Source organism: Centruroides vittatus, unplaced genomic scaffold (assembly GCF_030686945.1).
Source record: "Centruroides vittatus isolate TY-2023 unplaced genomic scaffold, ASM3068694v2 contig_452, whole genome shotgun sequence".
NCBI lineage: Eukaryota > Metazoa > Arthropoda > Arachnida > Scorpiones > Buthidae > Centruroides > Centruroides vittatus.
The window spans coordinates 27046-53173 of record NW_027122248.1 but is presented as its reverse complement, the minus strand read 5'-3'; the positions used below and the strand labels follow the sequence as shown (position 1 = coordinate 53173).

Here is a 26128-nt window from a genome sequence, read left to right as displayed (position 1 = left end):
GGGAAAAAAAAGAACTGGAAGTACCAAGGGTCCAGGATGTTTTGGTGCTGGTGCTGCCACCTGTCGTAATGAATACGGTCAATATTTTTGGATGAGAAAAACTAAAATATTCTGAAAATTAAATGTATCCATAAAACATTTTTTTTTGTTGCAGTCCATTTAATTTTATTTTTAAAAATACCAATAAGTTTTTGAAACTAAAAAAAAAAAATATGTTCGAAATATTTAATAATTTTCATTGAACAGACCATATATTGCAAAAATAAAAATCAGACACACTTTCATTTCCTGTAATTATAGTAGGATGTGTAAATTCAAAATGTCTTTTATATCACAATTTTTAGGAAATTGTTTCACGTCAATAATGTGAATTTTCCGAGTAAGATAGTAACGATTGACTTCGGGTTAACAGTTTTTTACAAATACATATATTTTCAACAAAATTCAAACAATATACACCATCTTAATGATCTTTTTCAACAGCTCAGAAATTCTACACAGAATAATTAATATTTTGGTAGAAACATATATGTAGCTTTTCAAATTCTGCAGTTCATTAGTGCTTAAATATAAGTGATTGGAATAAATAATGATCGGATAGAGTAAAGTCCAGTAAATGTAAAGTTAATTATTAGATAAGAATATCCCAATTAAATTAAAACACTTCTAGTATAATTTTCAAATTATTTGTTGTTAAAAACAAAATATTTTTATATTAATCTTGGTCCTTATTTGTTTCATCCAATTTTTCAAATTGAAAAGTAAAATTTATCAAATTTATGGATTGTTTCTTAGCATCTAGTTATACAGAATAGTCTTTCATTTCTCTAATATATATGATGTAATCTTTTGCTGACATTCTAATATTAATTTTTTTTTCAAATTTTAATGCAATTTATAATGTAGACTAACCACATAATATAGAATAGATTTAACTTTTAGATTCTTTCCCTTAAAATCATTCTGAAAGTAATTGATAATCTTGATTTACTTGTGTAATTTTATAAATATATTTCAGCTAACTATATTGGATTTAATGATATAAATTTATTTTTGCAATTAAATTACTTATATTTATTGAATATTTATTATTATAATGATTTTTAATAATGATTTAACTTGTTTCTAAATTTCGATATTTTTAAATAACTTATTGAAGACATTGCTTCACAAACATTATGTAAAATTTGAAAAATATCTTATTTTGTTCTGCCGAATGTGATTTTAATATTTAAAATTTAATTTTTCAGACCTTTAACCAGGAGGACTGTGGACGCTTATACAAAATCACCACTTGTTAGTGTTTCTTCAGTTAGCTGACTCTTTCCATTTTGAACTGTGATATTTATGAAAAGACTGACAAAAATAGAAGCCATTCCCATTGATATTTTCATTTTTATTTCTTACTAATTAGTTGTTTTGAATGTCTGTTAACATTCCATTCTCTGTGATAATTAAGTATGCAAATCAAAAATCATTACTAGAATATTTATATATATATATATATATATATTTTCTAAAAAACTTTCCAACAAAATTTTCTCAAAAATCAATCTTAATGACTTCTTATATCATTAATGCCGTACTATTTGTCTTCCTGTTATACATTCTTGGGGTTGAGCATATCATGAATTTTAACAAAATTTACTGCAAATATAATCCATATCAATATTTTCAGCTATTCATGTTTCTCTTCCAAATCCTTAATTGATAAGTTTTAATTTCATATATTGTATATATATACATATACATATTCTGTATTACAGACTTTTTGAAGATAAATATATTACACTGATAAATACTGATATTTTTATGTAAATAAATGTATTAAATGGGATATACATATTTAATATATTTATGAAAACTTTAATGGATTCATTAATTCCTATTTTGTATGATATATTTTTTTGTATGATTCTTCTAATTAAATTTGAAACTTATATTAGTAAAAGAATAAATTAGTTCAGTATAATTTTGTTCGTTAATATTTAATTATTTTATCAAAATATTTATTTTGATATTACGAACTTTTTGCTTTTATTAAAAAAAGCGTACGAATATCTTATACCGTTAAATGTCCGTTCATTTTTATTAAATAGATTTTTTTAGTATTACAGAATTTTAAATTTCGATTAATCATAAATTAGTAGAAATTCAAACGAATTGTCACACAAAATGTAAATTTAGCGTGGGTTTTTTTTAAACTGTCGTCTTTTAAAAATTTATTCACTTTAATTCCATTTATTGTAAACTCATTATGTATAACACATCGATCACAATAATGAAAATGAAATTACTGTAGAACTAATCAAAATATTTTTTGTAAAATGCTAATGCTACAAAACTTAAAATGTATATAAGTGAATGTGTAGTAAATTTCAGTTAGTAAAGCGAAATGCTTATTGCTTTTATTGATTTGATTTTATATTTTTAGTGATTGCTTTTTATTTTTCATTCTGTTGCATATAAAAATGTTAATTTCTAAATGTATTAATGTACAAATAGAAAATCATTTTTCTAATTTCTGTTTCTAATACAGAAGCTCAAATCGTTAAAGATTTTGATAGTTGACTAGAATTCTGCATTAAAATCTTTTAAAATTTCAAACTTCTAGTTACTTACCTAGGTGATGATGACAAGAATTATTTTATTTATTTATTTATAATTATCTTTTACAAAATTTTTGACATTACTTTATGTAAATAATAATCTGCTTTTACTAAAAATATTGTTACATGTTTAATTTCTAAAAAATGCAGATTTTATTTTTTTGCTTTAATTGAACCAGAAATAAAGAAAGAATTGAGTTTCAAATAGAGAAGGAAAATGCCTTTACAAAGCCAAAATGTAATGTCAAGTTTTTGATATATCACACGCTTTATACAAGATTGTGTATTTCTTTTTTCATATATATTGCATCTATACAGTATAGTGAAACCTCACAATTTGTTTCATAATTAATCTTTATTCATTTTAAACATAACGTATATACAAATTTAAAATAATAAAATGAAATCTACTTTATTTCTAATCGGTCTTCTCCGAGTTTTCTAATTTTTCGTTTGTATTAAGTAAGTCTTTGAAAACGAAAATATCCGAATATAAAAATTTATAATTAAAGTAAATTAGTGTTTTTTTACGAGCAAAATGCATCGAGTTTAATAGAAATTATTTAATAATTAATAAAATTATTATTTGCTTTTATGTAGCTGTTCCTCCGAAATTGTAAAACATTCAAAATATATTACGAAAGATGCAACTTATTGAATTTTCTGAATAGAAATATATCAAAGTATCCATTTTGTATAGCTACTTGTCAAGATGTTTTTGTCTGGTTAGAAATTTTCAAATATTGATAGATTAATTCCTATACTCGAGATTTAAATTTTGATCAGACATTTGAATGAAACTTGCAGGTACTTTTTTAGTATTTGAAGTTAATTTTATTGTTTCTAAAATAATTCTTGAGATATGTGGATGAGTCCCTTTTCATGTTATATAACTATATGTAATTTAACAAAATTTGTTTTTTTTTAATGCTGTTCTATTGAGCTTTTTGGTTAGAGAGAACTGTTCTCCACCATAATGGAATAATGGTTTTACATATAGTGATTAACAACTTAGAACACTGATGTTCCAAAGTTTTCGATTGGTGAGCTAAATTACAAATTGTAGGTAAGTGAACCACAAATGTTTTGTATATTTCTTGCATTCTGAAAGTAGGCCTATGTGTTTGTGAGCCGGATTAACCTGCCAAAGGCTATACTTTGGACACCACTGGCTTAGAAGAATGAGAATTACATTTTTTCTAGTCATTAAAATAAACTTATTATTTTGTAAAGATAGATATTCAGTTTGAAAATATATTGTCTTCCCTGTACTCTTCTGTATACGAATGTGATAGATTTAAGTTATATATCACTAAAGTCACGGAAATTCAAATAATGGGAAATGGTTATGGCTGCCAAAGAAACGTAATGTTGAATTGGAGTCTTTAAAACTTTGTAATTTAAAAAACATTTTTGAAATAAATTGAAAGAAATTAAATATTTTTAAGTGTGTTTTTATTATAATTAATAGCTAATATATCCTGTGGTGCTCGGGTTATCTTAAGAAAACATTGAATAGGTTTGAAAAATACACGTGGTAGTCATCTACCACCACTTGTACCAACGTAACTTCTCGATGACATCGCCAGAAATCTTTACAACCTCCTACAGAAAAGTAAATTTCTTGCGCCTCGGACAGTAGTGTAGTGTTATGGTAATTTTTAGTGTTGAACAAAAAATAGCAGATTACAGAGGAGTCGGACATTCTTGTATAGTACTCAATGAGCTGTATGAAAGTGTTACTAGTACCTCACAAAAATGGGATTTTTTTTCGTCTTGTAAACTATAATAAATTATAAGTCTGTATTGGAGGAAAAATAACTTTAAAAAAGTTTGATTTTCCTGCATATTTTATGAAAATGTACACAGTATAACCACATACATAAGCTGCAGATAATTTTATTCAGTTGTAATGTGTCAGCTTGTTTTGCCTACCTTTATTTAGGTTAAAAAAAAATTAGCCAAGATAAACAGGTATGAACACGGACTAACGAAATTGTTTGCAAGAGTTTCGTTACTCCAGTAAAAAAATTAAAACAAACTGAAAATTTTAAACCAGAAATTGGAAGAAAGTATCGAGAATCTCCCGTTAAACTTCACAGAGTTGGAAATATGCAATTATGCCTTTTATATTTTAATTGACAAACAATCTTTATGTAAATAGCCCCTGTAAAGATTTCTTGGATACAAACAATTCTGTTATGGATACCATTTTGTATTATTTTAACAGTTTATTTGACTCAAAATAATACAAAATAAGTTTGCCAAAAAATACAGAAGTAGACGAAGTGCTGCTCAAAAGTTTTTACTCGTTAATTTTGAGTAAAAATTACTTTTAAAAAAATTTTTTACTCAAGATTCTTAATTCAAATATTCAAAAAGACCAAGTAGAGAATGTTTCGACCTTACTCTCCCTATCGTGTACAATGATTAAGCTAATGGTTGTGGCCCTTCGCTTCACTTTTTTCTTTTTTCTTTCGCTTGTTTGATATGGAGATTATAGCCTTTGCGGCTCTTTCTCCGACCGACCTTCGCTTCACTTAACACGAGCGAACTATTAAAAAAGAGGTCTCGCTTCAATAGCTGTAACAAGTATATGTACGAAATAAGAGACACCAGAGGATGTGTAACAGTAGCCGTGATCGTCTAGTGGTTAGGACATTGCGTTGTGGCCGCAATAACCCAGGTTCGAATCCTGGTCACGGCACTTATTTTTTTTTTTTTTGTTTTTTTTCTCTTGGTCTTTTCATATTTTCGTTTTAATTGAAATTAATTTTTTAAGGTATAAGTAATAGAAATCATGATTATATTGTGTTTATTTAATTTCTTTAATATGGCAGTTGATATGGACAGGATTTTTCTTTCCATAATGCAAACTTTCTCCTTTATGACGAAGTACAGAGGTTGCCTCATTACTTTAAAAGTTTCTTGCTTGTATACAATACAATAAAATTTTCATACTTATTTCTAGCATAAAGTGGGTGAAGAAGAAAGCCGTTTGTTGACAGAATAGTATTGTTTATGGATGTATTACGTTAATGCTTTCGATTTTCAATCCGAGAACAGCCAGTTTCTCAAATCTTTTCACTATACAGTATATCAGCGTATTCTAAAATTAAATAATAGAAAGCACGGTCACATTGCATTTAGAAAATTAATTTTAATTAAAACGAAAATATGGAAAGACCAAGGAAAAAAAAAAAAAATAAGTGCCGTGACCAGGATTCGAACCTGGGTTATTGCGGCCACAACGCAATGTCCTAACCACTAGACGATCACGGCTACTGTTGCACATCCTCCGGTATCTCTTATTTCGTACATATACTTGTTACAGCTATTGAAGCGAGACATTTTTTTTAATAGTTCGGTCGTGTTAAGTGAAGCAAACAGGTTTTTTCCCTATAAAGAGTTCAATATTCAACGATCGCTAGAACGATTTTAATCTAAAGGTTTGTGAAAACGGATGTTTTGGGGAATTGTAGATTACTTGAAGGTCAAAAGTGATAAAAGTTCCGTATAAAAAAGTATAAAGGATACTGTTTGCTTATTATTAAAACATTTGAAAATGGATAGAGACAAACATTGGCTTCATAAATCCACCATTATACTTCAGGAATACGTTTTATTTACCTCATGCATTTTTCCATAACGTCAAAAAGTGGTAAAAGTTTAAGTGCACGGTTGCCAACTAATGGCACGCCCGAAACCGGTAAAACTATCGATACTTTGTATTATATGGTATCGAGTAATATTTTATTCGCTACTTTTATCAATATCAGTAATCAACCATTATTTTTTGAATATTCACTCTTTCCTCTTGTGTTCACCGATGAGACCCTTTTCTATATCCATCAAAGGTCTGGTTAAGTGTGCAATGGAAGGACATAGTGGAATCAGATATAGTAATGGCCCTCGAGTATTGTCACCCCTGCCTAGCACAAGCGTCAATTCTTCCTATTAAAATTTTATTTATATTAAACATTTTAAAAAGACGATATAACAATTTGTTTTTGTTGGAGATGGCAAATTCAACAATTGTCCTGGATGGGTCAAACTCTAGCTATACTACTGATATTACTGTTTTACTGGTATATACACAGTACTATATATGAGAGAGCTCTATTGGTCTCACTATCTTTCCTTAATCTCGAGAACGGAGATAGATATATGAAAGCCGAAACCAGATATGGAAACTTTCGGGGCAGGAGGCCCCGATTACGTACGAACTTTCAATGTAAATCGAAAGTCAGGTTATTTCAATTTAAAATGCTTTTCCCCCGAAAGCAGTTAATAAATGACCGGCACGACTCTATTGTTAAAGGAAAAGTATGATGTACAGGGGCAATACACTACTAGTTTGAGGTGGAGAGCATATATTTTCAATGAAATAAATTTCTCCCGTAAGGTTGACAACCCTGTGTTGGTTTTAATTTTGATAAAGTTTAATTCGTTAAGTTTATAGTCATCGTTTAGTTGTCATAGGTTTGCTAACACGCAAGGCATTAACATCTTAGTTTTTAGGTTAACATATTTATATTTATCTGAAATGGAGACTACTGTTAGGTAGCTACGAAGAAACTGTTTCTTGTGGTTTAAAATACATCAGAATATATATTAACAAAGCGGATGAGGTAAAATCTATTTTGTTATCTATTAAGTTTGGTTTGTAAAAGCACTACAAGCAATCAGTCTTCAATGCTTTGCTGTGTAAATAGATGTTAATAAGTTTGTTTTGTTGTACCATCTGTTACTGTTATTTAATTTTTTTTAAGTTATGTTGGTTTTGTTGTTTTCTCATAATTTCTTTCCCAAAATTTCAAGTCTCATTTTTTCATTAAATCTCTATAAGAAAACCTTTTCCCAAGGGTCCATACTGAAGCAAACTGTTTTCAAACCTTTGTTCCTGTAATTATAAAAATAGAATTACACACAAGGCATTCGCCCTTGTGTCGTGTAGTCGCAGCTTTATCATATTGATAACAAAACAAAAAAGTACCCAAAATTTTTCTCTCTTTTTCTAATTATAAATTATTATAAAATAATTTTACTTTATTTACAGTTATATCAACAATATTACTACTAATAATAAAAGAGTCAATCTTTTAAAGCAGCAGAAAATTCACAAGAATACCTTGCAAGAAACTGTAGTTTTTTTCTATATTTTTTCCAAATTCCAACAATTTGTTAAATGTTTCGTCACTTGTTTCTGGAATTCTTATAACCTGAAATTCAAATGTACAGTTACAATTAAAATTTTAAATTAAAATTTCGTACTTCTAATAATTTCATAACAGGAACTGGATTAAAGAAATGCAATCCTCCAAATCGATCCTTCCTCCGAGAAGTTTTCGAAATTTCTCCAATTGATAATGAAGAAGTATTTGAAGCAAAAATGGTCGATCTGTTTGATTGTTTTAATATTAATTTTTATATAACATATTGTAATACTTATATATATATATATATATTTCAAATAAAATATGCCGAAATATATAAAATTCATTAATATTTTTAGTGTATAAAAATAAAATAAAACTAAAATTTTAAGAATTTGTTTATTTAATTGGTGTTTTATGAGAATCGATGCTATTAAATTTTGGTGATTAAAGGTCAACGAGGTGGAGAGATAAAGGGGGTTCGCTTGTCGTATCTCCACTAAATTTGGACTTAATGACGATTTTACTGGTTATTAGCACGTACAATTTTTATACAAAATCCATCCCTACCCTCGAAATTAAGCGTATTGCCATTTTATAACAATTAAAAATATAAAAAATTTTAATAATAAAATAGCATAACAGATGGCGCCACATATTCATCTTTAAATGTCGCCGAGAATGTTAAGCAACTCGTTGCCGAATTTTTTAACGAAGAAAAGGATATTACAATTGTTTATGGTTTACCTAATTATGTACGCGAATGGGTTTTGATAATAATTGGTTATTTAATGCATGAATTGAGTGTGAAAAGTATACCTATACGTACGAAGAGGGAAATTTTGCTAAATCAATCTGGTGGATTTTTACCTCTTCGTTGGACCATTGGTGTCTGTGGCAGGTGGATTAATTGGTAAAACAATTTAATGGCTAAACAAATGGCTTCAATTCCTCCAGAATTACTAGCTGCTTATCATAGATCTGAAACCAACTGTTAAAAAATGGTTGATTTCTCAATCCGTTTAACTCTTGCAGATTTATGAAGTGTGTGAATATTTGAGTAGGAAAACTAAAGCATTTGGTCCTAAGGATTTATAGCAAACTGATGTAATTGTATTAAAACAATTTTATAGATGTAATAATGATATTAAATATTTATTAACTGTAATTGAGCCTTCGTTATGTTATTACAATAAAGGATAAAAAGCTTCAATCAATTGTAAATGCTTTCCATATTATTTTTTAAACATTTCAAAAAATTTACAGCAGATAGAGGAAAAATATTATAAAAGATTAGTAAAGACATGTTTAAAGAATTAAAAATAAAGCATTATTTAACTCATTCTGATACTAAAACTGCTGTTATTCAAAGATTAAATAAGACTTTAAAATTGCACGAAATCAAAGGACGGAAGTGGTGAAATTTTATAACAACTTTTACATTTGTTTCACGAAGATAAAAGGAACATATCACCAAATAAATTCAATATTGGTGTAAATGAAATGAAACTTTAAAAAAGTATTTAAACATTTAATTGAATATACGGATGTTTAAAAAATGAGTATTGTTTTTATATAGTATTGTTGCTCATATATCTCCAAATACTATACTGTAATTATAATAAAAATTCTGTGCATTCTTATAATAAATATTTTAATATTAATTATTTAAAATTTCTAATCGGTGTTAATAATAATCCAAGTTTTGAAAAAATAACTTTAACAATGACAGAAAAATATATATTTTTTTCAATATATATAAGTAAATTTGAATTTGAAAAAAGAAATGTATTTTTTATTATATAAATCACATTATTCAAAAACAATAGATTTAGGCTAAGCTGAGCCTTCTTAGCCATTTTATATGGATCTTTTGACAATAAAAATTTAGAATTGGCAAAGACAATGTATTCAGATATAAATTCCGAAAAGAAAATCAGCAATAATTAGTGATATGCAAAGAAAGATCATGAAGTAGGGGAATCATAAGATAAGATCTCGTTTTACAGAGGTTCCTATAATGTCAGGCAGGAAGTTAGGAGCTTGATACAAAGTACATAATAGGAGTTAGTCAGTCCATTTCTACTAACTCCGATTCTTCTAGCAACAAATTTTACTTTCAACTCCAACTCCACAGCTTTGATATTTATAGATGCGAATGCTTTGAATCTTAATACCAATTAATACGAAATACAGTAGTCAATAAATTCCAGTTATTATTCAACTTACTTTAAAGTATTAAAAATAATTTTATATGAGCATATGTAAGTAGGCACCTACCAAAAATATTTCTAGGTGTTTCTGTGCAATTGACAATGAAGTACTGAATTTCTAATCTTATGTGATGAAGACAGGAAAAGGTAAGTAACTATCAATAAATGCATAAGCTAATTATTATTTCAATTGTAATACAATAATATACATTATTGCATTAATTACTGATACTTACTGTGGAGCATTTTTATCCAAACTTTCGAATAAATTTTGCTTAATTTCTAAATTCTCAATAATTGCTTCTATAACAAGATCAGCAGTTTTCACTGCTTTATTAGGATCTGTCGTAGTTTTCAAATGCATTAATGTATCTGTTATAAATTTTTGGCCAGCCTATTAATTATAAAATCTGTAGTTAGAAAATTTAATAAAGAAAATTCAAACCTGTAGGATTATTTAAACACGTGGGTCTAATTGAGTGCTTATGGTTTAAAAAATGTAATTAAATTTTACCTGATCATCACCAGGAAATTTCTTTTTTGATACTCTTTGTAAACTCTTTTTGATGTTATTTTCGGATTTGTTTAAAATTTCGTCTTTGATATCCACTAAAGTCACATCATGGCCTGTTCGGCCTGTTTGTGCTGCTACCTGTATGGTTATTATAATGATAATATTAATGTAACATCATAATATAATAATGTATTAAAATAGATTTTTATTATTAATTAATCTGGGTAACAGTTTATCAACATTATCACAATGATAATGAGATTAGTTTTATATGCACAAGTTTTCTACTCTACAATTTCTTTATGAACTTGCAGTTGATTCTAAGGTTTTCTGTTTTATAATATTTAGTTGACACATTATAAAAATTAGATCTTTATATAGTTAATTAAAGAGAAAATTACCTGAGCTATTCCCGAGCCCATCAAACCTCCTCCAATCACAACAACATTCTTGACGGCTGTTTGAATAATAGGAGAGGAAGAAAAATTCCTACATTCTCCTATCGTTCTAATCATGTTCTCGACCGATTTAAATTAACATCCACTAACTTAAAGTAGAAAATATAACTATATTTTAGTAAACATCAATTTTATATCCGCTGGTAGATAACACGTTTATAGATAACAACCACGTGCCTTTCTTATCAGACTAAGCATCCTCTTATAATTAAACAATTGGTCTCATTGTAAACAGTGTTATTGAATCGTTTTTCTGTTTTTCAAAGTTTATAACCCAACATTTTTTGTTAGGTAACATTTCCGCTGTAACCTTAACTTCATTGTTTACGAAGTTAATCGGACTTGCTCCCCTTAAGGTTCCATATCTGATTTCATCTTTCATCTATCTAAATCCATTCTCGAGATTAATGAAAGACACACAACAGATGGATAACAATGGCAATTTATAGGTCTACAATTTTTCAAAGGATCACATCTATACGTCTGAACAAACATCACTTCGTCTCGTTGTACAGTACATCAAAATGCCCAAACACTGAACACTTTAAAGAAATCGCATTACTCTCTCCATTAACGGCAACACACGTGTTTGTTCAATTGTTGAGTCACGAAGAATGGAAATCACTTCCGAAGTTATATATTATATCCTGTTTAGATAATGATAATATTGCATATGACTCATAAAAAACTGATGATAATAAATATGATTACAAGATAATAGATTGCGAGGAAAGAATAGTATCGAATGTTTTATTTCTTTAAAAAATAAAAGTTAAAGTTATCCTGTCTCTCGCAAGAAACTTATTTTATCGTAGACTTTAAAGAATTAAAAGCTAGTGGCTTTCTTTCTTCAATGACATATCACAGTTGTTTATGTAGTTATTTTATTAAAGGAAATGCATTTCGGGTCTTAATGACCCCTCTTCCTTTCTTAGACTTTACAAAAAAAAACTAGTTATGGGTTATATTATACAGAATAATATATATAATATTTTAACAAAATTTTTTATCGTAATGATTAAAAGATTAAATAAATTATTAAAAACTGAAAACGTCTTAAATTTAATTAAGAGATTTTTATTTTATACCGTGAAGATAAGGTAAATGATTTTCTTTTTTTCTTTAAATCTTATCAAACTTTACGAGATGATGCCATTTGCGTATTTCCTCCATTTACTTCCTCCCTTTACATCTATATATCCTGTTTTAGCATGCATTTTATTCCTCGTTGCACCTTCTTTTCCGCAGGAAAATGACATCTTTCAAAGAATTTTTAGAATTATTCAGAACATCGAAAGGTTTAGTTAAATGTTTCTGATTTTAGTAATAATCTGCTTGTGAGAATGGCGAATCTTTTCATTTTGGCAATATTTATTATCTGTTTTCAAGTTTCTGTTTCACGTAAGTATTATATAAAATATAATTATAAAATCGAATAGAACAGCAAATAATTATTTTTTCTTTTATTTTCTCTTTTTCTATAATAACAATTTTGCTTTTTATGTTATCGATGCAATTGTGAAATGCATTTAATTGCGACTAGAAATTGAATTTGAATGACGTTGTTTTAACGAAATTATTCAATTATTTATTTAATTATAGTCATTTGAATAAGTAACGTATTAGTATAATTTGAACGACTTTAACAGTTGAAAATAATTTAATTTTTCTGAGAATTAAATGAAGATTAAGTGATGATCATAAGCGCGATTTCCGACGAAGCATTCGGTTCCGACGAAAAGAAACTTTCAATATTAAGAGAAGGAACTTATTTATATAAATAATGGAATATTTTACATCTATATTTTTGTTCTAAATCAATATTTTGTTTTAAAAATTCGATCCAATTTTAATAGTCTCCGGATATTAAACAAAAGAAATTCGTCTCTATAAATGTATTACGTGATTTCTATGTATGTTAAACATAATTTTAAAAGTATTTCAAGCCGAAAATCTTCTTAAATTCTATAAATTTAATATATTTCCTTGTTAATTTTTAAGCATTTCTCTCATCTAATATATATAATTATAAGCCCGTCTCACGTCGATGAATCATCACAACCGTAGCTAAACAAATCTTTCGAGATGACCTCACTTTTAATCTCTAAATACAGGCAAAATCCCTTAACGTTTCCAGGAAAAACTCCAGGAAAAAAATAACGTATGGAAAATAAAGGAATTATTCCAAGAATTTTCTAAAATTATAATTAAAACATTAAATATTAAAACTTACACTAATTATTTATTTACGCGTGTACTTTAATACAGGCATAAATAAATACCTTGTGTAATTTTTAATATTTAATGTTTTAAGGGAAAAGGTAATAAATTAAATGCAGCTTTAAGTTTTAAAACATTATTATTATTATTATTATTATTATTAAACAAAAACCGTAAGAGTTATTTTTCAGAAAAATAACGTGGGAGACTTTTTCCTTCAAAATGTCTTTTGGTACACGACTGGATAACCGCATTTTCTGTTCTTCGGCTCATTTTCGTTGAACGTTCGACATTACCTTTTGCCGAATAGATCCACGGACACGAAACATTTCATAACGTTCTTTTAATGCGAATTTGTTCTTTGCTATTTTAATTTCATCATCTCTAATGTTATTGCTTTGAGCTTCTCGCGCTCGTTCTACATCCAGATTTATAAATTCTTCGTCGGTAAGGTCATTATCGTGCAACTGGAGCAATCCTTGAACGTCTCTCTTATATATTTTAGTCAGTCTAATACGAGTTCGTAATTTATTCTCTGTCACCGTTAATATCGGAGTCGAATTCTCGGAAATAATTCGTGCATTCAGAAATAAGTTTTTGACAAACAGCTCTTACATTATGGTTATTGTAACTTTACCCTTCATCAAAGTTTTCGAGAGTGGTTTTAAATGCCGAACCTTCCCAAAATTTCTATTAAAGATTCCTCTCCTTTTGTTTCTTTAATTGCTGGCTAAAAATCTTACATAGGTAATACGCTTTAAATGTTAAAATGATGTTAAGGTTTTGCATGTGTTAAGTGAAAAAATAATAACAACAAATTGGATCGAATGACAAAATGTATTGTACTGCAAAAATAAAATAAAAAACCTAGAATCCAACGCATTTTCATCTTAGAAAGACCGAGCAATAATCGGGATTTTAGTATTAAATCAGTAACTGCAATAACCGAATTTCCGTATAAGCTATACGTATATATTTTCAAAAGGGACTGGTTTTAGTACTCTCCGAGAGTTTCGGGATTAGATCTATACATTTTTTCTCAATTTCTTCTAGATTCGAGTTGCAAATCTGAATTATTTTCCTCGGGTTCGAGTGGGGGGTGGCTCGCCAATGCTCCCGATCTGGGGTCCCCGTTGCGGAATGTGGGGGCCGTAATTATCGTTATATAAATAGTGGATACGTTTATTTACGAAAATGAGTCTGTGCTTCAGCCAGATAACGGAAAGCTATTCGACAACAGATTGTTCTTTATTCTGATGTTTATCTATCCGAAATCAATTCAGTAAAATCGCTGTGAATTAAGCATAATTCTAAAATTATACAATAAATTTATTGGCTTTAATAAATGAATGACTCACGCATTAATAGACGTGAAATGTTTAAATAGAAACAGACATATACGAAAAACGAAACAACGCATTCGAAGGAGACGTGGAGTATATTACCAGAAAAATTTGAAATCAATAAATACTTTCGGCCCTATGAAAAGTAAAGTTCAACAAACATATTTACCGTCTCGAATTAAAGCTATAGTAAAATTTAAACGGAAAAATTCGGCTAAAATCAGTATTCGTCAGGCGTTAATTCATAAATCTGGATCGTGATTTAATTCGGCGCTTTCGGTAACTTAATTCCCGAGTTACGGATTAAGGCATGGACAATTTGAATTCTTTATAAAGTACATTCGATTTTTGTGATGAGTTTAAGCTCTTACAATTGAATAATGCAATCGTTTACGATTAATATAGACGATTACATCATTACAGGATTTCCAGTTTTAAATAAATTCTTCGTTTTCTTTTCCGCTCGATCTTTATTTGCTTTTGTTTTTAACATTTTGTAACAAAACGATGTTTAAATTTCCACCTATATTTGTTGCTGCATTTCTTTTTATTTTCTAATAAATTTTTATATTTTGCTACCGATTATAACAATACAGTAGAGCGTCGATAAGTGGAACCAATTCGAGACTGGGGTTCTTCCAGTTAATGATTTGTTCCAGTTTCCGACTTTGTACGAAAAAATACATTAACCTGTCCGATGTTCACATTTTTCTCCGTTGCGTGTCGCTTCGCTGTTGAATTTTCGTCGATTTTAAGCCTAACGAAAATTTTTATAATAATCATCGAGGCTATCGTATCGTTAAAAATTATTTCTGCATTTTGTACAAACAAAATAAATATATTAAAGAATATAAAAAACATGAAAATTATACTTTAGAAGTAAATTTAGTATCAAAAACATTCGATTCAGCACGACACAGTCCGACTGAAAATCGTTCCACTTTCCGGCCATTCCACTTACCGACGTTCCACTTATCGACGCTCTACTGTACTTTTTTTTTTCAAGTTAGTATAGATTATGTTATTATCCGAGCTGACTTGCAACTCTCAGCCAGATTTCTGACTGGCTGCGTGAATGTTTTCTCACGAAATTGTAGGCTTTAACCCTGTTGAGTATCAACATATTCCGTATCTTCTTCCAGTACACTAGGTACTAAAAAGATGTATGCCAGTGATAAGCAAAGTAGTAATGTAGTCTACAGTTTAATCTTATCTTTTTACCGGTCGAATTTAGTTTCTTCTGTGTGTCTGCCTTATGCCATTTTGCAGAAAACAAGAAAATAAAATTGCATTTTTGAGAGTTAGCAGCTGAAAATGTTAGATAATAAACTACGTGTTGCTTAAACTAGTGCTTTAATATGAATACGAGACATAAATAGAGTTCAACCTTAATCAGTAAATCGATTAAAACTTCTCAACAAGCGATTTTAACGTCGTAGTATTTGGTGCCAGAAAATTATGAACATAGCTAACATATGAATTTGCCATACAAAATATTCCTACAAAATGTTTGAAATGGTTTGTAATATTGTGAATATTTGTATAGAGAAGTTTCAATAGAATAATATATCTTATTGTTTATTACTAGAGATTGAATCTAAGAGCGATTGCTACATTTTTCTGCTCACAGATAGCGATTTCCCGATGACATATTTCTACCGAACACGATTCCTCGTGAATAAATACTACTGTATTGCTATACTTAATAATATAAATAATAGTAATGCTTTATTTGTCTTGAATGAAGTGTTCATACAAAGGAACCATTCTATTTTGAATTGGTTATATATATATATAATTATTTATGTAATTAATTAAATGTTCTGATTAGATAACCCGATTTTCATGTGTATTTTTGAAACACTTGAAACAATTAAAATAAACACATTTTTATTCTATAATAAAAAATTAGTAGGCTTATTAACTAAACAACTATTATTAGAAATAAGTAAAATAAATGATTGTTTTTTATTTACTTGCAAAATTATTTTATTCTGCAATATTTTCAAATAAATTCTTTGTTCATAAGATAATTAAAATTTTAATAAACAATCAATATATTAAAATATTATACCCACGGTAGCCAAATTGCTGCTCTTCTAAATCCTTACTGCGATCCGTGTATACATACAGTACTTATTCAATTTCTTTTCATAAACTTGGCACACGCTACTTACATATATTTAATATTTTTGTAAGTGTTTTTGCTATTTCACACGGAGTATAAGCATATCTGGCAACTCTCTCTTCTTTTATAATCTTAAACAATCGACAGAAATCTAAGGCTCTGTTCGTAAAAAATGAACGAGTTAAACAAAAGTTAATTAGTATTTTTAACTTTCTACTCAGGAACCAAAACGTTGATTTACGAAGGAGGCTTTTATTTATTAAAATCAATTTAATTCAATTCACAAATCTCCTGAAAGAAGTTATAATGCAAGACACATTTTTCCCACGCAATATGTAATTAGAAGAAAAAGTTCCTCATAATTGCTCGTATATTTAGCCCCTTTAAATTATACGATACAGTTACAATCTAAAACTTTAGTTACACTTTAACTATAATATATATAGCCTACTCGTAATGTGTATCACTCTCGCTAAAACTTAGGTGTTTACATATTGGCCGTAAGATGTCCATAGATTTATGGAATAAATAAATAATAATTTTAAAGTTGAGATGGTGAGTAAAAGAAAATACTAAAAACATCGAACCAATAAGATAAATAAGTTTATCTTATTGGTTCAATACTAAATATTCCTTATTTCAACCTTATGATAATGAATATTTACTATAGAGCCATAACGTTTGAACTAGAGAACATAAACAGTAATATTTACTATAGAAGTGAAAGTATTTGTAATGTCGCCGACCGGTGGAGATAAGGAACTTCGAAACCCACTCCTCGGCACCAATATAAGGTTGCCGTCTTTTAGGTGGGGATTAGTTAATCCTTCGTCAAGATGAACCTATGGGAAGTTTGCATGTGGGTGTGGCAGAAGTGACAATTGATGACAAGTGTTTTACAAAAGGAAAACCGTTTATTTGGTAACATTTATGTTACATCGACAATTGACCGTTCCGCTTCTTTATAGTTCTTCCGCGTGAAGAGAACTTCGAACTTGGTCATAGCCCGAGAGCGGACGATGCAGATGATCGGTGAGATGGTGCTGCGGTGTTCTAGGTGATCAGCGGTAGCACAACACAATATACAGAGCACGTCTTTTGACTTAATCCAGACGAGACTTTTCCCCCTTGAAATTCTGATTTTTATAGTTTTTCTCTCACTATTCCTATTTCCGATTGGCCCTTCATCCCCTTCCCGCTCTTCGATTGGTCTCTCCTTTGTTTTCAGGCGAAAACCGGAACCGACTCGGGTCACGGGAAAGGTCCGATTCGGGGTGTCCATCCGGCGCTCTTTTGTCTATTGTGCTCGGAGATTGTTGGTAAAACCACAAGACTCGAGCTCATAATTTAGTCCATTATTTGCGATTTCTGTCGTCTAGGAACTTTAACGATCATACGCGATGTTTTTCTATTCATCAGATCTTTCCCCTTTTCCGAAATTGTTTTCCTAGATTGATTGTTTATGAGCGCTTGTGTCAGTTCTGCCTTTCGGTTTGACATTGTCAGATCGTTGGAACGAGTCGGAGTCGTCCGGGACTCGTTGTTTACATTTTGTGTCCCGTTGTTTAGATCAAGAGTTTTTTCCTCTCTCTCTCTCTTATATATAATCTATTGTTGTAATTTAAACACAAGAATACTGCAATTTACGCGATTTCGGACCTCGTCTGGGACTTCACAATTTCAACTACATATGGGACTCCGCGTATTTCTGATAGATGATATAGCGTGAGATGAGAACTAAACCATCTTATTTACTTGTTAGAGACAATTTTACAACAAAACAATTTGCAGTTTGAAGTTTCTTCATCCTTTTTCAGAAAGAAATAAATTTCAGACCAAAAACTGTGTCTAGGCTCCTACTGCTCATTAAATGACGACGCTATGTTAGCGGACAGATGGTCATTTAAAAAACGGAACAAAGTAAAAAAAAAAAAAATGTAAATTCTCGCCTCAGGATCATGACAAGGTTTCACCATCCGTATAATACAGGGATGGTGTAACCTTCTCATGTATTTATATAATTAATTAAAATATATTTTGTTATCTGAATATCGTCCTGGATATAAAACATTTTGAGCTTACCCTTTGAACTTTTTATGAGAGAAAATTAAAAAATAAATTAATTGGATTAATATATAATTTCATAAATTTTATTATTAAACTTAATAAAATTAATCTGCGTCATTATAATAAATAGCACGCAATTTATATAATAAGATTTGCAAATTATTATTATTTTTTTTATAGAAATAGATGTTGGAAATATTGACTGTACGAAAAACCTTCATTCATTCCAGAATTGGTGCAAAAATATGGGTTGCAGGTAGGAATATTTTAGATTATATTAAAGTTTCATATTATTATTTCAAATTTATAATGATTATAAAAATTATAATTATTTTTCAAATAGAATAATAAAATTATATTTATAACATAATGATAATAAATATTAGCCTATATTTTTAATGATAAACCTATTATTCACAGAAGTACAAATACTGTAATTGAAAATAAATTAAAACTGGAAAAACATATACACGTATACCTCGACTTAAAACTCCTTGGAAATTACGGCTTCGTCTCCTGAAATGTTCATAGTAGCCATATTGGCAAACGCAAGGTGCATAAGAATGAAACAAAACAAAATCAGCTATGCTGTCAGACGTATAACTGTAGCAATGTTTTGGCGCCATTGGCAATATATTCGTTTTTTAGTCTACAGTACATAAATGTTTGTGAGGCACGAGAGGCGACAAACGTCCTTCCTGTCCCGTGCCTTTGGCACTTGCCACGTTGCCAATGCATCGCTAAGGATTTGACTGTACGCATAATCACATATTTTCTACAATACACTTCATCTGTTTAATAAATGACTTTATTAAACGTAATATACATTTCGATTTGTCATTAGTGCTGTTGTATTCTATTCTCTCTGTTCATATAGAGCAGCGGTTCTTAACCTTTTTAGTGATCAGCACTCCTTGAACCTGAAAATAAGCTCTTGCACTCCCTTAAAAAATTTGTGTATATTTGTTGTGCGAGGGTTTTACCCAATTCTCGAACCGTATTAGAGTGAATCCGTGCTTAGAAATGCCGTGTTTTATGGGGGTTACCTGTAAATATTAGTGAGATTGAGGCCAAAGTTTTTAACGCGAAAATGTGTATGTCGGACGTTCGGCGCCGCTTTCTTGTAAGCCTAGAAGTTTGACAATGGCGTTTGGCGTCAGCATAATAAAGAAGCGATCTAGTGTATATAACTAAATAATAATGTAAATAAATAAATATATATATTAACATTTTATTATAAAATACCTTATATTTTTAGAGGACGTTGCACAAGCTCCTGTATAGACGTTAAAGAGCAAATCTGGGGAACGGAAACATATACTTATGTAATTTAGTAGTTTTCTTTACCTTGCATTATTTACTATGTTGTTATTTATTTTTTATTTGTTTTAAGGATTCTCCAATCTGCAGATCGGCACTTCACGATTTACGCATTTCGTCTTGGAATAATTCACTTCGCACTGTCGAATTTCGGTATTTAAATGATGTAAAAGTATATGTTGGATCTCTAAAACAGAATATTGAAACAAAAGAGTAAGTTTTCATTTATTTTCTAAACTCATCTGTTAAGAAATAATTGCATGTAAAATACACAAAAATGTTGCTTGCTCCTGTATTACAAAGTAAGAAATAGATTTACTGTAATTTTTTGCACAATAACAATAACTTTTCATAAACATGAAATCTGCTTTGAATAATATTACTTACAGAATCACTCATTAGTAGGCTATACTACGGTAGGCCTATAGTTTAATTTTCAAATATTACTGCATTAATTGTAAGTCTGGTTTTTCTGATTTTTTTTTTTATGTGAATTCATTTCAGTATCCAGAATAATTTTTTTCACGACTGCATAGGGCTTTTTTTAAAACCTTTTCCCACCCTTTGGGCACCAAAAGGGCCTGTTTTAGCAATCCTATTATGGGTTCGTGCAGGCCCACAACTGGACGGTCGGTGGTGAGAGAGATGGCTCCGTATATCAGGGACCCTAAAAAATTCGACAGCAATATGATGAAGAAAAATGATTATTTAGTTACAACACCTCGTTTGTGTTTAGTCAGACATTTTACACCAGCGGCACTGATACATAATATACAACAATGTCGACAACGTTGTTCAAATTGTCGAATAGTTATCGAATTTTACGAAAATACAAAACATCCAGTAGTCCAGCATTTTCAATAATTCGGCGCCAATTTTGTTTTATAGGTTCCGGATTAACAAACCTGTACTGTAAATTTAAAGATTCTTAATCCAGCGACTTGTAAAACGATTACATGTTTAAAGCAATTTCTGATCCTTTATTAATAGAAATGTTAGCAGATCTACTGCTAACTGTTTCGATACTTCATAGCTCAAAACAATCAACAAATTCAAATCTGTTGATAATTATCTCAAGTTAACCAAAATCTTGCTAAATTTTTTTTTTCATTTTTTGATTCTTTCTGTCTTCTGAACACTAAGAATGTCTTTATACCAATTATTGCTTCGGCTAAGCCCATGATAGAAAGGCGAGTGATGAAGGACGGAGCCATACATATCTGGGATTTAGATGAAAAATTACCGTGGTTCTTTACCACTAAATTCGATTTTGGATCCCCAAAACGGTACTCTGACAACTAATTTAGAAGTTGGCTTATTCTGATGTACCTCGAATATGAATCCCGTGATAGTAATCTCATTCTTTTCTACATTTTATTTCTCATTTATTTGTAATAAGTACTTTCAAGGTTTAAATATTTCGATTAGAATAACATTAATAAATCATATTTATTCTAGTTATGGAGGTCTTACTCGTCCTTCATATGGTTGCTATAGTTTTAAAAGTTCAAGGATAACAGGTAAATGAATATTTTAATTAAAAATTATACGTAATTATAAGTATTTCATTTAATTAAAAATAAACTGATGTATAAATTATTCAATATCTTTTTTAATTATTACAAATATATACAGAATATACAAAATTTTGTACGACTTTCAAACTTGCTCCTTGTAACAGTGAATATGAAAAACACGTGATCGACAGTTTTAAGGCGACTTGTGCTCTATTGCCAGGCAGGGATTGGCCAATTTTTTTGGTATTTGACAATATTCTCCGTATTAGTGGAAGCTGTAGACTGACAGCTATCGCTGAAGTAAACTGTCTTGTTTTGTAATATCAGAATTTGCTTGTTTCTTTAAAAATAAGGCAACGATACTCTGCTCTATCAGTCAAGTTTGTCATCACTTTGATTGATATTCCATTTTTACGATAGAAATGAATCTTGTTTTTTTACCCTTACTTAGTTCCTTTCTTGGAAACATTTTATCTTAACTTATAAGCAAAAACTTTTCCTAATAATTTAGTTGATTTTACTTAATTAAGACTAATTCTATCTCACTGCTGCAGATGTCTTACAAAATACGCAACAGACTGTACATATTAACGCTAACAAATAATGATGGCGACGATAACAAAAATGATGTTTACTTGGGTAAAAAGCTGTATTTACCACACCGAGTGATTGACTTATCAGAATGAAATGCTGGAGTAGAAGCAGAATTCCTACAGGAAAATAAAGTGGTGCATTAGAAATGGGACATCGAACTTATAATCAGAAAATACGAAATCTCAAAAATCAATATTTTAGGTTCTGCGATACATAAAAGTTTGACTCTCGATGTCTCAAAATATGGTATTTTTGTGATGTAGGTGGAATTAATCGACTTTTATATATCGTATATTTATCGAGAAAATATTTAAAATAATATTTAGATAACTCGTTTTAATAAGAACAGATACAATTTTTGTTATTTCCACTCTGTATTTGAATAAAGTCCTCTTCAGAGCATCGAACCTGAAATTTCTTTGTTCTATATTTAAAATCTATTTATTCGAGTACATTTACTTTTAGGTTTTTGTTAACTAATTTTTGTCTGTTCCTTGCATAATTTGATGTTTTTGGCATAATAAGTAACTATTAACATATTACATCGAGATAAGCTGAGATGTTAATAGGAATAAATGAAAAGTGTTTCAAACGCATTACAAGTTATATAAAATGATTCTGCACTACTTTGCACAAATATTTTTTGCAAGGTAAGATCTGAGAACCATGTTTTAATGTAATTTAAACAGGATTAATTAAAATCACTTTAATGATGCATACTGCAGACATTTTATAATAAGTGTTAAATATTAAAGCAGATTATATAGTGAATTTTTGATTTCATTTAAAAATAAGATATTTAAATCTCTGTTACTAACCCGATACTGTATTTTTCAATTTCATTAAAACTATTACTTCAGAAAATGCAACACGGTATATGCAGCAAATAGCATTATTTGTATCAAAATATGAATTTATAAAAGCAATAATAATTGTAAAACATACACTAAATTTCAGTTAAAGTTTTCTTGTTGAATATATTAGAACAATCTTATATGACTGTTGTTCCTGATAAAAGAAAACATCAACTAGAAGAGAAAAATAATTTTCTGTAGTCTTCTAAGCAAGTAATCAATTATTATTATATTACAAATCTCACACAGCAGAAATCTTTACAATAATTAATAAATAATATAAATGGTTTTGAAAAATAATTCAATCCGCTTCGCTCTAGAAACACCGTACACACCAAAAGAGCCCCAACATGGCGACTGCCGCGATGCATCACGGTATCGTGTCTTGACCTTATGTTTATACACCTTGTTAGCACACAGACGCCGTTTAGACCCCTAGCGGAGAAAATTTAAGTTATTTTTGATACTCTTTATAGTTTGCCGTATCGAAATAAGAGTTTCTACAAAATTTTATCGACATGTCTGTAAAAGTTTTGTCTGTGTAGTTATCTAAAGTGTTATACTTTATAGACACCTTGTAGACCTATATAATAAAATATCGCTTCGAGTTATTTAAAGTCGACTTAGACACGAGTCGCGGAATGATATACTTTAAGCTTATGTATGAGTCGTGGACTTTATATATAATTTTACTTTGCCGGTTGTTATATATAGATATATATCACAACAAAAAGTATTGGAATCCTGTCAAAGTTGACCCTCCGGGTTTTTTCGAATCTCGACGTTATAAGACCCCTTGAACTCAGAAATGTCAGAAAAATAAACGGGAAGAAATTCAGTGGATATGTATGTATTTGTATTCAATATGTCTGTATGTTAGAATCCATTTCGTTTAATACCTCAGGATGGGATAAATATTTAGAAACGAACATTGTCATGATAAGTAGCATTGATGCTATTAAATTTTGGTAGTTAAAGGTCGAGGGGATAAAGAGATGGAAAGCAGTCACTCAAGTGGGGTCAGACTTAATGAAGATTTTACTCATTATTAGCTTTTACAATTTTTTTTTTATTTATAAAACTTATCACCCTCAAAATCAAGTTTTTTGTTTTTGCTATTTTATAATAATTAATAGTATAAAAATTTTTGTAACAAAATATAGCAGATGGCGCCACACACAAGTTTATTTATTATGATTAATAATACAAAAGTTATTTTTTAATAAAATCTTATAACAACCGGTATAGCCACGCAACTCCTTGCTGGAATCTTTTTATGAAGATTAATCATTTAAAAAATTTTAATAAAAAATAATCTATATAGACGTTTTAACAGATCAGCTTCGTTCAAATTAAAATTATATGTTAAATTATAATAAGGTCTGGTAAATTTTAATATATTGGCGGTCAGATGGCCAAGTGGCTAAGGTGGCAGGTTACCGCTGTGAGAAACTTGGGATTAAAGACAAACAAGTCGAAATTCCTTTTTTCAGGGAAGGCCTATTCATCCTTATGTCGAGGCCCTTCCCTCTCATCCTGGCTTCTCAATTGTGTGCTTCGTAGTGAGTGATTAGTAAACAAAATTACCGATACATTACATAGTAGATGAAAATGAAGTCATTACTTAGGCTTTTTTTCTTTCTATAAGCCTGTAAAATTTGGCCGAACATTTTATAAATGTTGAAAACGAAATATTCTGAAACAGTCTTTAAATACAAAATATTTAGAGGGTGTTCAAAAAGTATAAAAATACATCTTTTTTTTTTATTTTGTTTTTTAGAAGAAATATTAGACATTGTTTCACTTCATCATAACTATTTCGTGAATAATGGTGGCACACATACATTGGAATGCCGAATATCTTCAAACGATTCTGGGAGAAAAATATATTTCAGTAAATTCCGAGACAGCAAAGAATTTGAAGAACCTGCAAGACGCAGAGGTAATAAAATAATGATTTAATTTCAAATATACGTTTTTATTTCAGGGATTGTACTGCTTAATATAACATGTTTAATGTTTTTCATTGTGTGAACAATTACAAAAATTAAAACTTATTTTCTTCTAGATGCGATAATAAATGTTAAATTATTTTATAAAAAAACTGAAATCATCTCTTCAATGAACTGGTATATTTAAGGCGAAACATTTTCAAAAAGTGTTCAACACATCTTTTAAAATGTATTGAACATCTCTCTTCTCAAGGTTCTCATTTCCGCAATTTTAGCAGATAAAAGAAAACTCATTTCTACACCATGTGTTTGTAGATAATAACTGCTGTTGACCACCAGCTGTAGTGCTTTACAGTCCTCTCGAATCTTATGTTTTCCATTTTGCATCTAAGACGTGCGGATGATATCTTTTAGCGTGAGATGATTCAAAACATCAACTACAACATTTCGTAGAATCTTTAGGTCATTTTCAGCTATAAAATTTTCGATCGAAAAGAAGACGATTATTCCATCTCGTTTTTAGGTCCTTATATTAAAATATTCTCAATTTGTTTGATGTTTATCATAAATTTAGCAAAGCCTTTAATCATTTTACGCAATTCCTGCGTTTTATAAAGGATTATTTATAAATAACTAGCCAAAACAAAACAACGCAATGAGTGCATTTCAATCTCTTGTAAGATGGCAAGCATACTGTTGTTCACTTTTCAATTTCCGTCATGTTGCATTGCAATGCAAATTACATTCGAAGCGCTGCGCTGGTTGACTTGTCATTTATTGACTATCCCTTATAAATAAATGCAGTCAAATCTGCTCTATTTCTCAGATCCTATTTACTCCTTCACTGTTAGTGAAAAGAAGGAAATAATTGTATAAATTGCAGAGAAAATAATCGTGGTTCGTGCTTACGATTAAAGTTAACGAAAAAGAGATATTGATCCGAATGGAAAATTTTCTCTCAGAATGATTACTAACATTTCTTTTTGTTAGTATTATTAATATTCGTCCAATCACGTTTCACAATCAATCACGTAGGATAATGTCAGTTGCTGAACTCTTAAATGCAACGTTTCGATCATAGTCTGTGCGGGATCAGTACGATACATATAACGAAAAGTCAGAATTAGTATGAGAAATTACGTTGTCTTTATATTTATGTACAGTAATATGTATTAACGTATTT

The 26128-nt window shown here is 29.5% G+C and overlaps 3 protein-coding genes and 2 non-coding genes across 10 annotated transcripts in view; 3 read left to right on the top strand and 2 right to left on the bottom strand.

Moving 5' to 3' along the window:
- The window catches only part of LOC136977163 (oxysterol-binding protein-related protein 11), a 34179-nt gene extending 32324 nt beyond the window's left edge, over nucleotides 1-1855 (top strand). For all 5 annotated transcript variants that reach the window (XM_067272602.1, XM_067272604.1, XM_067272605.1 and 2 more), the window contains one exon: nucleotides 1251-1855. In XM_067272602.1, the coding sequence (XP_067128703.1) occupies nucleotides 1251-1320 (70 nt within the window). In that variant the 3' untranslated portion in view covers nucleotides 1321-1855. The remainder of the gene's footprint in view (nucleotides 1-1250) is intronic.
- A 3389-nt stretch (nucleotides 1856-5244) lies between these two features.
- On the top strand, nucleotides 5245-5316 carry TRNAH-GUG (transfer RNA histidin (anticodon GUG)). Its single transcript has one exon. It is a non-coding gene; the product is annotated as a tRNA-His (tRNA).
- Nucleotides 5317-5819: 503 nt separating this feature from the next.
- On the bottom strand, nucleotides 5820-5891 carry TRNAH-GUG (transfer RNA histidin (anticodon GUG)). The gene has a single exon. It is a non-coding gene; the product is annotated as a tRNA-His (tRNA).
- Nucleotides 5892-6413: 522 nt separating this feature from the next.
- Nucleotides 6414-11072, bottom strand: LOC136977232 (hydroxyacyl-coenzyme A dehydrogenase, mitochondrial-like). Its single transcript, XM_067272703.1, has 7 exons — nucleotides 10894-11072; nucleotides 10493-10630; nucleotides 10215-10372; nucleotides 7884-8010; nucleotides 7741-7831; nucleotides 7505-7626; nucleotides 6414-6563 (listed from the first exon to the last, which is right to left on the bottom strand). Exons 1-7 carry the CDS (start codon nucleotides 11005-11007, stop codon nucleotides 6414-6416), a joined length of 900 nt encoding a protein of 299 aa, XP_067128804.1. The 5' UTR covers nucleotides 11008-11072.
- Nucleotides 11073-12142: 1070 nt separating this feature from the next.
- The window catches only part of LOC136977162 (angiopoietin-1 receptor-like), a 38721-nt gene continuing 24735 nt past the window's right edge, over nucleotides 12143-26128 (top strand). Inside the window, exons 1-6 of one of the 2 annotated variants that reach the window (XM_067272598.1) lie at nucleotides 12143-12351; nucleotides 18889-18964; nucleotides 19967-20033; nucleotides 20102-20241; nucleotides 21487-21548; nucleotides 24774-24935. In XM_067272598.1, the coding sequence (XP_067128699.1) occupies nucleotides 12294-12351; nucleotides 18889-18964; nucleotides 19967-20033; nucleotides 20102-20241; nucleotides 21487-21548; nucleotides 24774-24935 (565 nt within the window). In that variant the 5' untranslated portion in view covers nucleotides 12143-12293. The remainder of the gene's footprint in view (nucleotides 12352-18888; nucleotides 18965-19966; nucleotides 20034-20101; nucleotides 20242-21486; nucleotides 21549-24773; nucleotides 24936-26128) is intronic. The other variant, XM_067272599.1, reaches the window with a different exon arrangement.